This window comes from Serinus canaria, chromosome 10 (assembly GCF_022539315.1).
Source record: "Serinus canaria isolate serCan28SL12 chromosome 10, serCan2020, whole genome shotgun sequence".
NCBI classification, from domain to species: Eukaryota; Metazoa; Chordata; class Aves; order Passeriformes; family Fringillidae; genus Serinus; species Serinus canaria.
In genome coordinates this window covers 9803277-9815532 of record NC_066324.1, presented here as the reverse complement: position 1 = coordinate 9815532, position 12256 = coordinate 9803277, and the positions used below count along the sequence as shown (strand labels likewise).

General features: G+C 46.3%; 1 protein-coding gene across 1 annotated transcript in view; it reads right to left on the bottom strand.

Annotated features, from left to right (window-relative positions):
• HDGFL3 (HDGF like 3) overlaps window positions 1-10413 on the bottom strand; it is a 37204-nt gene extending 26791 nt beyond the window's left edge. The window contains exon 1 of the mRNA XM_030228261.2: window positions 10273-10413. Within this exon, the coding sequence (XP_030084121.1) occupies window positions 10273-10356 (84 nt within the window). The 5' untranslated portion in view covers window positions 10357-10413. The remainder of the gene's footprint in view (window positions 1-10272) is intronic.
• Window positions 10414-12256: the final 1843 nt, after the last annotated feature.

Here is a 12256-nt window from a genome sequence, read left to right as displayed (position 1 = left end):
ATGCTGCTAAGAACACAGGAACCTCAATTCTGCAAACACTTCCACATGTGATTAATCCTGAATGAATGCTACTTAATTGGATTCCAGATAATAGAGTCTGAAGAAATCCTTACAGAAATACAAATTTACACTGGCTCAGATGGAAACAATGATATCTGGGCTGAAAACCAACAAGAAACTAATTAGTTTAAGAAAAAGATGACAAAAACATGCCACTACAGTAGGACACAGTGCCTGGCATGATATGCATTGTTTAGGTGTATTTCTTGCCAGGATCTGCCTCCCTCAACACCTTTTTCCCGGCTCTGGAAGTGGCATTTGGGACAGCAAGGTGGGAACATTTGCAAATATTCAAAGATAGTCTGAGGCTCGTAGGTGTGCATGCAGAAACGTGCAGTCAGTTCCCTACACCCAGGGATTGTAAACCCAGTGACAACTGACTCACAGCCCTGGCTCTGTGAGAAATACGAGCTGCACGTAAACTGAAATTCAGTCTGCACAGGGAAAAACACAACACAGCTGGGGAAAGGGATTGGCAATGTCAGAGAGAGAAAGCTGGAAGCAGCAATACTACAGGAAGCCAATAGTGGACCACAAGTTACATTTGAATAAGCGGTGTGCTGCAAAGGTCAAGGCACTCTGCAGCAATCCCATATACAAACACACATCCTGCCAGCGTGGGCAGAGCCTCACACGGTGCAGCTGCACCTGGGAGAATGGTCCAGCCCTTGTGCAGGACATGGATGGACAGCCTGGAACATGGTAAATCAACCTAAGGAAAAATACACAGATGCTTAGGGCAATGCACACACCAAAAGCATTCAGTGGGGCTGGTGGGATTGATTTAATGTTCAGCAACCAATTCTATCCCAAGAAAGGAAGGAGGCCATAAATGAACAGTTTTGCTTTTCCTCTGGGGTGCCAAACATAGCCCTCCATGCCTGCTGGCTTTGGAGCCCCCCTCAGATTGTGCCTGCTTGGTCTCTGCACAAGCAGAGGTAGGAAAGAGAAAAGCAAAACTCAAGAGGAGGAAGGAGACAAATCTCCTTTCGAGGTTCAGCGCTCTGCTTTTGGGCACCCTCTTATGCTGCTATGTCAGGACAGACAACCCATGGCACAATGAGTCCAAACACTGCTCCATGGGCACCCCCTCCCCTGCTCCCACCCCACAGGGCCATAGAAAAGGTGAACTGTAAGTGCCCTACATCCAAGCATTTCCCAGAGGATTAAGCAGAAGAGGAGCAGCAGGAGCTGCCTCCTAGTTATCAAACAACAGGTCAGAGACTGGGGTAACAGTCAGGGATGGAGACCTGGATTCCTGTTTTCTGCATATGGAAGAGATTCCAGATGAGGAAGATACACTGTCCTCCAAGAATTAAAAGAAATGGTTGACAGTAACCCTTTATGGAGTTGTGAATGCTGTAAAATATAAATTTTGTGAAACTGAAGAGAAACTAGCAAGAAAGAACTGCTTGGTTCCAATGACTTTGTATGCAAAACACATCAGCAGATCAAGGAAACAGCAGCAACTCCAGAACTGTTCTTTGCAGCTATAGCTTTTGCTCCTCTCTTTGCACTTTCCTGCTTCTCCCACCTGAATTGCATCTCCAGACTGATGCTACACATCTCTTTAAGGTCACTCCATGTGTTATTATTAAGTTTCAATATGTACTTATATTTAGTACATTCAGTAATCCAGTCTGATATGGGATTGATTCCCAGAAATGGTTTGCATTATTGTGCAATTGTATATTGAGCTCTCCCAGACTTAGAGTTTCTTCTGCCTTTGGTGTAGTTTTACTCTTTGTATTTTAAGTGGCTTCATAGGTAGGTGCCTTCCAAGGCCAAGGAGGATAAAGCTCCTGACTTTAAAGGCTGACACTGTTTCCTAGTTGACATCAGTGACACCACAGTGACATCTGTAAGGTCCCTACAGTCTGGAATTTTTTTCCTTCCTCCCTGGCCCTACTTACTTTGCTGCATGTAGGATGTTTTGTTAACTGATGGTCTTAAGGAAATTCTTTGGTAAATGATATTCCTTGCCCTGTTTTTCCTCTTTTGTTATATGATGTCTTCTATTCAAGCAGCCAAACCAGAGCTGGCAAACAGCCTCTCTCTAGGTTTTTTACAGATTGCTGCAAGGCAAAATAAACAGTTGTTTCCAGTTTGCATTGTCAGGGCTACAGATGTATGCTAATTAACCTTTCAATCTGCTGATGGAAAGCTGAAAGAGATTTAAATGTACTTTTCTAAGGCAGAGACCAAAGTCTGTGGACACCTGTCCTTTCTTCTAATGCTGGGCTCTGTGTGGCCCAGAGCAGAGTACTCCATGTCCTCCCTTTATGTTGACTCTGAAGGCATTTTCAGATTTCAGCAGAGCTTTACAAAAGGCCAGGAGGCAGAGATAAAATCCTTCTGAAATTCAAGGACATTACGTGTCTTTCTGGAGAAACACTGATGCCAAGGATAATATTTGGGTTGACCTGAGACCACTTGAAGGATGGGGAACTTCAGACAGGAACTTCTTCATAACATGGGAAGTTCATTGTTTTGTTAAGATGCTGCAGTATTGATTCAAATTTCTTACCCTCCTTTTGTTTTCTAGAACCAAAACCCCACAAACAAACAAACAAAACCAATCCCCAAAGCCAGGTCTCATATACCCTTCAGGCAAAAGTATTATCAAGCTTCTCATGTCAAACAGCCTGAGTAGAAGAAAGGAAAATGAAATGAATCTGCAGTTTATATCCAATTTCAGTATCAGGTTTAGAACTGGCTGCTACACAAATGAATGGAACAATCTCAGATGTGCAAAGCCAGTACTGCAGAGACCTTCCCAAGAGGAGGAAGCAAGGATCTGTTTCCTTCTTCAAGTTTTAAAAGCTTTACCTCATGATACTGCCTTGTTTGCCAAATATTTCTTGGAATCTTTCAAATAATGGTTCATTCTCATTGCTCCATTGTGCTTCAGCCAAACCACTGCTGTAGATGCTGCCTCTGCTGGAGGCCAGAGTCAGCTGATGCCCTGCCCTTGTGCTACTCCTGTGCTCTCAGATCTGATCTTTTCCTGGGGACCATGTGCACAGGGTAGGTGTGTCTGCACACACTGACACATCCCTGGGGGCTGGGAGCTGAGAGGGATGGCACAGGGGCAGCCTTGAAAAGTACCAGGGTACTTAAAGAAACAGCACAGTGCTGATGTTCAGCGAACTCCTGACACCTTTAGAAAGCCATCTCCACATCCTCCTCCTGCCTGCTCCTCACAGACTACTTCCCTGTGTTGGTTGCTGTATTTACTACTCAAACTGCAGTATTACTGAGAGGCCTCAGGCAGCCTCATTCTCCCTTATGCCTCTCATGTACACAGTGGAAAGGTTTTTACTGCTCAGGCACCACCATTTGGAACAGTTATAATGCCCAGCCTCTCCCCATTGTTATCACTTCTCCAGCATTATCAGGAAGTCCTTTCATCTATCCTCAAATGACAATTGTATATACTTACTGTCAATTGTATATACTTACTGTCTTGTAAGCAATCACTTGCTTACAAGATTTTTATTACCCTAAATGCAGGAAGACTTGTTAATATGTTATTATGACAGGAAATGAAGAGTTAAGGCTGAAAACTCTGTCTTCATTTTGCTGCCTACAAAAAGTTCATTCCAGTTGGGAATCCTAAAAGGTTCTTTACCCAATAAAAAAAGAGATCTGTCACTTAATGAGGTGAAACTAATATTTCTCCTATCTTTTTGTAGTAGCAACATACAGATTGACTTGACAGGCTACAGATTTCACTGAAAGGGGCACTATTCCTTCATCCAAAATGATTTCCATGAGCTCAGTTCATGAAAATTATTCAGTGGCTCCAAAGTAATAAGGAAAAGTATCTAACAAAAAATCTGTAGAGTATGGGTATGAAAAACTTTTTTTGCTTATTGCTTCAAAACTTCTGAGACAACTGTTAGCTTCATTTGGACTTAAAATTGTGACACTGCAGGAGAAAATGTATTCATCTATTGTCATCTATACAATAGATGAGACTTGCACATTTGGGGCTAATTATTTAAACTAATTAAAGAGGGAGAAAAAGCAGCAGAGAGATTTAAAGAACTGAATTTTAAAGATGTTTCCCCTTATACCCCTGCTGTGCTAACAACAAACATGGAACATCTTGGCCCCAAAATTATTTGTTTGCCAAACAAGAGCAAAGGTTTTACTGTAAGCTATGGTTCAACCTCATGTATAAAATGATGACATTTTATGCTACAATCCTCAAATGAAAGCTTTTTAATTCACACTTAAAACTGAGTGCAGGAGGACAGGAAAAGACCATCAGCTACTTAAGTTCCCTACTTTCCAAAGAGTAGGAGAATTAATACTTCACTCCTTTTTATTTCTGTTTCAGGAAATGAAGGAATCATTACTCAATGAACTGATTAGGTCACTGAAAATGCATTCACCTGTACTCTAGGATATGACCAGCTATCTGCAAATAAGTTAAATGCTAAGCAACGTGTCAATATGGTGCAGAAGAATTAGAAAGTGCAAACAGTTCCATAAAGGACTCATTGCCTTAAATCTGCTCTTCTCCCATGCACCACAGCAGAACTGATGGAGGTGCTGCCTGAAGAAGCCACGGCCTCACCATCAGTTCCCAGGATAAGCCAGACCTTTGCAGTGATCAGCAAATCATGTCTCATCTCAGAAAGGAACAAACAGAGACCTGCCAGGAAAAACTGCTTGCAGATCTCCAAGGACTGATGTATGAGTGAGGTACATAATTAAAGAGGGAGAAAGACTGAAGGAGCTCTGAGTTGGTAAAGGAGAAGTCACAGGGGACTCGTATTTAGTAACATGGCAAAAGTGAGATCATAAACCAGAGCAACCAAAAAGGGGAAAGGAGAAAAGCACATGGTGCAGGACTGGACAGGTCCCAAATGGCCAAGGAGAAAAGCTCAAAGGACTGCAGACCAAGTTTTGGCAGAAAAACACAGAGAAAGATCTGTTGTCTATTTTGATGGACCCTTTGAAGTTTTCTGGATCTAATCTGAGTTTTGTCTGTCATTCTTTGCCAAAAAAGATAAACCCTGCCAGGGAAAAACCCACCTTCCCTTATTCTTATATTAATAAAAAAACAAGTGGTCTGTTTTAAATATCAAACACTTAAAACACAGAATCTTTCTTCTATGATGTGTTGGAGACTTCAATACTTGCAAGCTGTCATACTGGCCATTATAACAGACCAAAGTTGTTTCTGTACCTTGTACTTTATAAAATGATGTCAGAATATAAGCCTTGGTCCTATTTCTACAACTGCACCAAAATCAACCCACTGGCTCCATCCACACGTCACTGAACTGGATGACAGAGGCTTATTTACTAAAATGTCTGCATAGGGGTGTCCAAAATACATTTTTGAATTTATTTTACTGATATTGAAAGTCTTCTGTTACTCTGTAGGAGTAATTTCTTTTAAGAGTGTCTAACATTATATTACATTATGATACCACAGGGTAATGAGCCTTTCTAGGCTGTCATCTAACACAGTCTTTAGGCATAAGATTACCTTTAAACCTTTCCCTTGAATGATTTCACTTCATACTTTCAGGTGCCTTACTTTCATGCCTTGTTGGAGGGGGGACACAGTCAACAACACTGCAAATACTGAGCTAAAAACTCCCATGTAATCACTACATTATGATGGCTCAGCCTGCCACTGACACTAGTTCCTATTAAAATGACAGAATTTACTATGTATTACTCTAAGCAATGTACTGAACATTTCACATCCATTTGCAACTAATACATTGAAGTGCCCCAAATCCCATTCTGCCATTGCTACTGGCAGGTGTTTTTTCACAGTGGCATTCATAAGAGTGGCATTCATTCATTGTTAGCTGAGTAGCAAATCTGGAGTTAAAGTACGAGTTAATTCAGAGTAGCAATAAAGGAACTGGACAAGACAAACAGGAGTCCAGCAAATGGGAACTCCACCCTGACAAGATGGCAAATACACCTTCATAATGGTGTGACACCAACACTTTAAAGGCTGTGTTCTCCTCCCAGCACAACATGTTCTAAACAGCTTTAAACATCCATTATTTACATTAAAATCCATTTTATTTACAATAAAATACATTGTCTTACCTGCTTGGGTCTCTTGTATTATCCCAAAGAAACTTTGCCATCCCTACACAAACTCCTGCTGCTTATCCAAATACAGTTCTTGTCTCCCCAGCTGCACAATCCTAGACTTCTGTTCAATACTGGCATCAGCCATTTATTTGGGCATGTTCTTATTTTATTGAGGTCATTCCAGACTTTTTCTCTGCTCTCTACAGTTGCATTAACAGCTTCCTTCCTATTTTTAAATCAGTAGCTAATTTCAGCAACTAAGTGCCTATTGTTTCTTCAGGGTCACTCATAAAACAAACACCATTATTGATCTTTCTGAATCTACCACCAGTTTTACTTTTATCTCATCTGAGTGACTATTCAAGGGGCAATTTCTCAATAAACCAGGACATTTATCCTAGATAAACTAGGGTATCTGAAAGAAGAGATTTTTCTATGTGTGCTAATACAGCTCCTATCACAGCAGCATCAAAGAAACTCATAAACCTTAGGGATTTTGTCTCCACAACACCTTTTTAAAGGGACAAGAGTTGTTAACTGTCTTTTACAAACAAGGAAGTAAGACACAGGGGGATTTAGTGCTTCAAAGGCAAAGACCACTCATCAAATGTACAACAAATTTAATTCTTATTTTCTACATTTTAACCACAATGGCAGCTTCCCTCTATTTTTGCAGACTCTCTGGATACACAGTTGCTTGCTTGTTGGATTGATGAACTGCCCAGTTTATATTTACTCTGCATTTTTGATGAGCATCTGAAGACAACAGACATCACAGACAAACATAAAAACCATGTTAAACCAAACAGTATTTCTTTTACTATTATTGGTAAACTTCAATGCAATTCTAAACCTATTTGTTGTCTTCCAGTCAAGCTAAAGGAAATTTTGGCTTTGCACAAGAAAATGTGATACCAAAAAGCAAAGCAGGCCTTCCAGGTAATAAGACCTAAGTGATCTCTTTCAGCCATCAGGTATCTGGCCATTATTGTCTTGGCCAAGTGTGGCAAATCCAGTCCTTCTTAAAATGAATTCTAGACCAATCTACAAAGAAACGTTAAATGTAGCTTGACTGCTAGAGCACTCCATCAGTTATAAGACACAATTTTCCAATGGTTCCCTGGCATTTCATCACTATTTTGCTACTTTTCGCATCTTTTTTCTCTCTTTACTCAAAGGGATGGTTTGTCAGGCTTGTTCTTACTGATCACTGGATCAACACAGCTCCAAAGAGAGGGGTGGGAAACTAAGGCAGGAATTGAGAGGGCTGCCTGTGCTGGGTTTGTCTGCAGTGCTGTGGCACGTGGAGCTGGCTGAGCCCACAGGCACCATCACTGGGAGAGACAGGAGTCACTGAGCTGGGGGCAGGTCTGCATTCTGCTGCTGGAGCCTCTGGGATCTGAGGAACCTCCTCTGCCCTACACTACCCATGTGCACAAAAATACATGGCTGATTCTGAGCCAGGTCAGTTATGCCTGTGTTTCATTAAAGGGCAGGCAGATCACTTCTGTCCTGCTCCAACACTTTGCAAGTTTATTAAACACAGTTTAAGAAGTTTGTCCCTAGACAGGAAATTCATGCCAAAGGTCTCACTGATGCCAAACACCACTTGGTAGGGGCAATAACACTGCCATTTAAATGTATTGTTACTCATATTAATAAAGCTACCATATTAGCATGAAATATAGGAGTTTTTATGAGAATACAAAGATCAAACATGCTAACTGCATAATGAATAGAGAAGTAGCGAGCAACCACTCAAGGATCTGGAAGCAAGTGAATCCCCTGGATAAAAGGCATTCAGTTAATCAGAAGCTGCATTCTCAACTCAAATATTTCTTTGCTTCTTATTTGAATGCCATAATGTTTTCTGAGAAGCAAAAAATACTTATGTTCTCACTAGGCTTTGCCCTCATTGAAGAAAGTGTGCATCAGGCAAAACTTGGCAACCAAGATGATGAAAAGTCCTAGCAAAGATGACATAAACTGTAATTTTAACAAGGGTCAGGCAGACATCAGCCTATCTACCATGAAGTTGTATGTAATGGCAACACAAGTTACAGGAACACATTCTGTGCATACTCTGCTGAACTAACACCCAGCACTAATGCTCCCCTCTCCTGACAGCTCTCTTCCTACCTGGTGGGAGACTCTGGGCTCTCTACAGGTTCTGCCTCTACTTGCTAAGTCATGTTATAACTACAGACTGCTTTGTCTTCACTTGAACTTTACATCCTGTTACTCTGCACAAAGGAAGTGAGTTATGTGAACAGCACACCTATTTTTGCCTAGTAAAGATGTACTTTGTTGGATATTATTGCCAATCAGGTGTCTATTTAGTAAGCCAGTCAAAAGCTATGACCAGCTGCATAGCATATAATGATTTTTTGAAAGGAAAGAAAATGCCATTAAAACAAAAGGCCCTGTTCTGCTTCTGAGTAAACAAATGGGAGTTTCACAAAGGCTCAAAAAGGAAAGGGATTAACATGCTTCAACGTGGTAATGGTCTCAACTGTTCACATTAAAATTTTCACAGTAAATTAAACCATGACAGAGGTAGGAAAGAAGTCAATTTTCAGTGGCTTGTGCTGTTCTGCTGACATAAATTGCCATTTTTTAGGTAGTATATCCACCAACCTGTGTAATGATAGAATTACAAAACCACAACCCGTTGTTGATTATGTTCAGCCTTTTGCATGCTAATTTTAGCCTGCTCTGCCAAAATAATTGCATGCACCACCTCATTACCAGGCTTCTGGATATTTAGAACCCTGTTGCTATTCTTTTTTCACCGACCTTTTCTTAAGCCTGCTGTGTTGGCCTTCCCTCCTTGTGCGGTGTCTGCTGCTCAACAACACTTCTGCTTCCCACTTCTGCCCAGGACACCTTTCCAGCACTTACACCCATCCTTTTCCAGGGCTGTCTTGGCAAGGCTAATGCTAAATGTCAGTCCATCTCTACCCTGCTCATCCATGTTTCCCTGCAGGTTGCACACAACTCTTCACTATCTTCATGCTCTTTACAGTCCATAAAGAACAGCAACATTCCTTGACTAGCAAATGATGGCATGAAGCACTCCCCAATCATCCCAGCAAGGCTGGGGAAGACAAGTAAATACAGACTCACTGGTTGTTGCCTGCCAAGAGTTCCCACAACACGTGCTACTTAGTGAGTTTACACAACAATGACCAAAGAGGAGGGAAAGGACAGGCCGTGTAAGTGTGCCAGTACCAGACCCCCCACGGAAAGCTCTGCCCTGCGTTATTGTAGCAGCACCAGAAATGGATGTTAAAGTACATTCAGAGCTTATCTGACCGTCAAATGACCACGGTGCCTTTGCATCTCAGTTGTATCATGGCAGTGTAAAACAAAAAATGACAAAGGCCTATGAAAGAAAGTCAACCCAGTAAAGGGCAAGATGCGGCGGGAGGTGCGGGAGACCCAAAAAGCCTGGGCACAGTGGGGTGGCACCAGGGCTGGGGGCTGCCACAGAGCCAGACCCGATTCACCTCACTCAACCTCCCCGAGCCGGGCTGAGCCCGCCGCCCTGGGACACGCACAGCCCGACCCCGGGCCTCGCCCCCTGCAGATCTGTCCCTGTCCCTGTCCCTGCCCCGGGCCGTGCCCCTTCCCGCAGCTCGCCGGGCCCGGCCCGCGGCGCTGTCCTGGCCGGTCCCTGGGCCGCGGGGCCCCGGGGCGGCGGCCGCCCGGCCCTGCCCGGGCCGCGGGGGGCGGCGGGGGCCCCTCTGTCTCCCGGGGGAGCCGGGGGCCGGGGCGAGGGAGGGCGCATAATAAACAGCATCGTTTTCATGCAGGCAGGGCTGCCGGCTCCCCAAGCCTCCTCCCCGCGATAACAACCCAGGTACAGCCCGCGCTCGCCCCCCTCCCTCCCCCTTCCTCCTCCTCCTCCTCCTCCACCTCCTCCTCCTCCTCCTCCCGGGGGGCCGAGGAGAAATCTACAGATCAAAGAAAAGATGCACAATAATAGCGGGGTGGGCTCGCACCGCGGCCCCCCGTCCGGCGGGGCCGGAGCCGGGGCCTCCGGCGGCTCCTGGCCGCGGCCCGGCCGCTGTCCGCCCGGACGCGGGGCGATGGGGGCGGCGGCGCGGGGCCGGGCGCCCCCGCCGCGGTACTCACCCGGGCCGGCCAGTGCGGGTACCCCTTCATTTTGGCGAACACCAGGTCTCCAGCCTTGTATTCTCGGGGCCGCGGACGAGCCATCGGGAGCCGCCGCGGGAGCCGCCGTGTGTCCCCCCGCCCTCCCGCACGCCGCCCCGGGGGCAGCCGGGCGAGCCCCCGCGGGGTGCGATGCGCCCGGGCACGGGGCGCAGCCGGGAGCGGGGCCGGGCCGCGGGCGATCCCCGATCTCTCCGGCGGCGGCGGCGGCGGCAGGAGGAGATGGGGTGTGTGTGTGTGAGTGTGTGTGTGTGTGTGAGTGTGAGTGTGTGTGCGTGTGTCTGTGTGTGTGAGTGTGTACGCGGGGGAGGGGGAGGCCTTGGACACAACCCCAGCAGCCCCCGGTACCAGGGAGCGGGCTGGCCGGGCGGGGGCGGCCGGGGAGCCCTCGCCCCGCGGCGGCGGCGGGCGCGGCGCTGCCCGCGGCCCCCCCGTGCGCGCTGGGCTACGCCGCCCGCGCCGCCCGCTCCATCCCCGCCGCAGCCGCCGCGGCCCCGGGAATATGGAGCCGTCTCCGACGAATTACTCCTCGGGCAGCGACCGAAAACAGGATCTTCTTATCCCCCCCCACCCCGCCCGCGCCTCCCCCCGCGCTTTCCCTTCCTGTTATTTTCTAGGTACACAGATCGGTTTCTATGAAAATAGGAGAGCAGAGAGCGCTCCAGTCCCGCCCGGCCCTCCCTTCCCCGCTGAAGCATGACATGGTTCTTTATGCGCGCCCGACATGGAGGCAGGGCGGCGAGGAGAAGCCGGCCGGTGTTGGCAGCAGCACTCCCGCTTCCTCCGGCTAAAGGCGCCCGGCCCTTGGGCCTGGGAGTGCCCTGGCCCCGCTGTCACGGAGGCCCAGGCCCAGCACTGACCGGCTCCTCCGGGTACCTGCACACCCATCCGGAGCCCTACCCATGCCAAGCAGCCTGAGCAGACCCTAGGCAACGGCCTAGCGCCTAGGCACAAGCTTGTCCCAATTTCTGTACCCAGCATCTCCACTGCCTGATCCTCCACCTGCCTTCTGGGCTTAAAACTAAAACCCACATCCACCAAGCCCTGGACCTCGGAGCTGCACAATGGTGATGTTCATTCAGAGGGTGCTTGCCAGGTAATGCCAGTTTTTCCCCATGAAAGGAAAGCCCTGGCAACTCACAAATCCCAGATATTGCTGCTTTTACCATAATGTTATCAGTTCAGCTGTAATGTTCAAACATCAATTATTATTGACATTTATTATACTCAAGTACCTTATCTAGTAAAACTAGATAGGCACCTGCCAGGTGGGTCACAAGCAGCAAAGTTTAGGAAAGGTTTTTCTGCAGGTCTGGTTGAAACTCGAGCAATAGGTTCCCCAGCCACTCCCACATTTAAGATGGCAACTGTCCTCTTTGGGTTTAGGGAGACAGCTCTGGCTGGTACTCCTGACTCCCAAGGAAAGCACCTGGCCACAGGCAGATCCTGGTGATGAAGAAGGATGAAGATGGCTGAAGACTGTAGTGTCACATTTTGGGGACAGATTCGATGGACCACAGAAAGCACTTCCAGTCTGAAATGGCTGGAAATGGCAGAAAAATAAGATAAATAAATGCTTCTTCTAGCACCTGTTTCTGGGCTGGCACAGGACCAAGAAGACTTGCTTTTTATGGTAGCCCCAGATGTGGCTCTGGAGCCCAAATGCTGCTGCTGCTGCTAGTATGTAAGTCAAGAAAGTTTTCACTCTGGGTCATAAAAAAGGATAAGCACTTCACTGCTGGTGGAAGCACTGCAGTAAAATCATTAGCTTGGGTAGCAGTAGCAGACTACTAATGGAAAAAGAATTCCAAAAAGCTGGATAAACATTTAGATAATTATCCTGCACCGTGCTCAGTGCTGTTACCTGTTCTGAAGTACTGATCAGTGACAGGGTTGCCAGTGCAGTCACCTGCAGTATAAACATCTGGCCAAACAGCTCACTTTC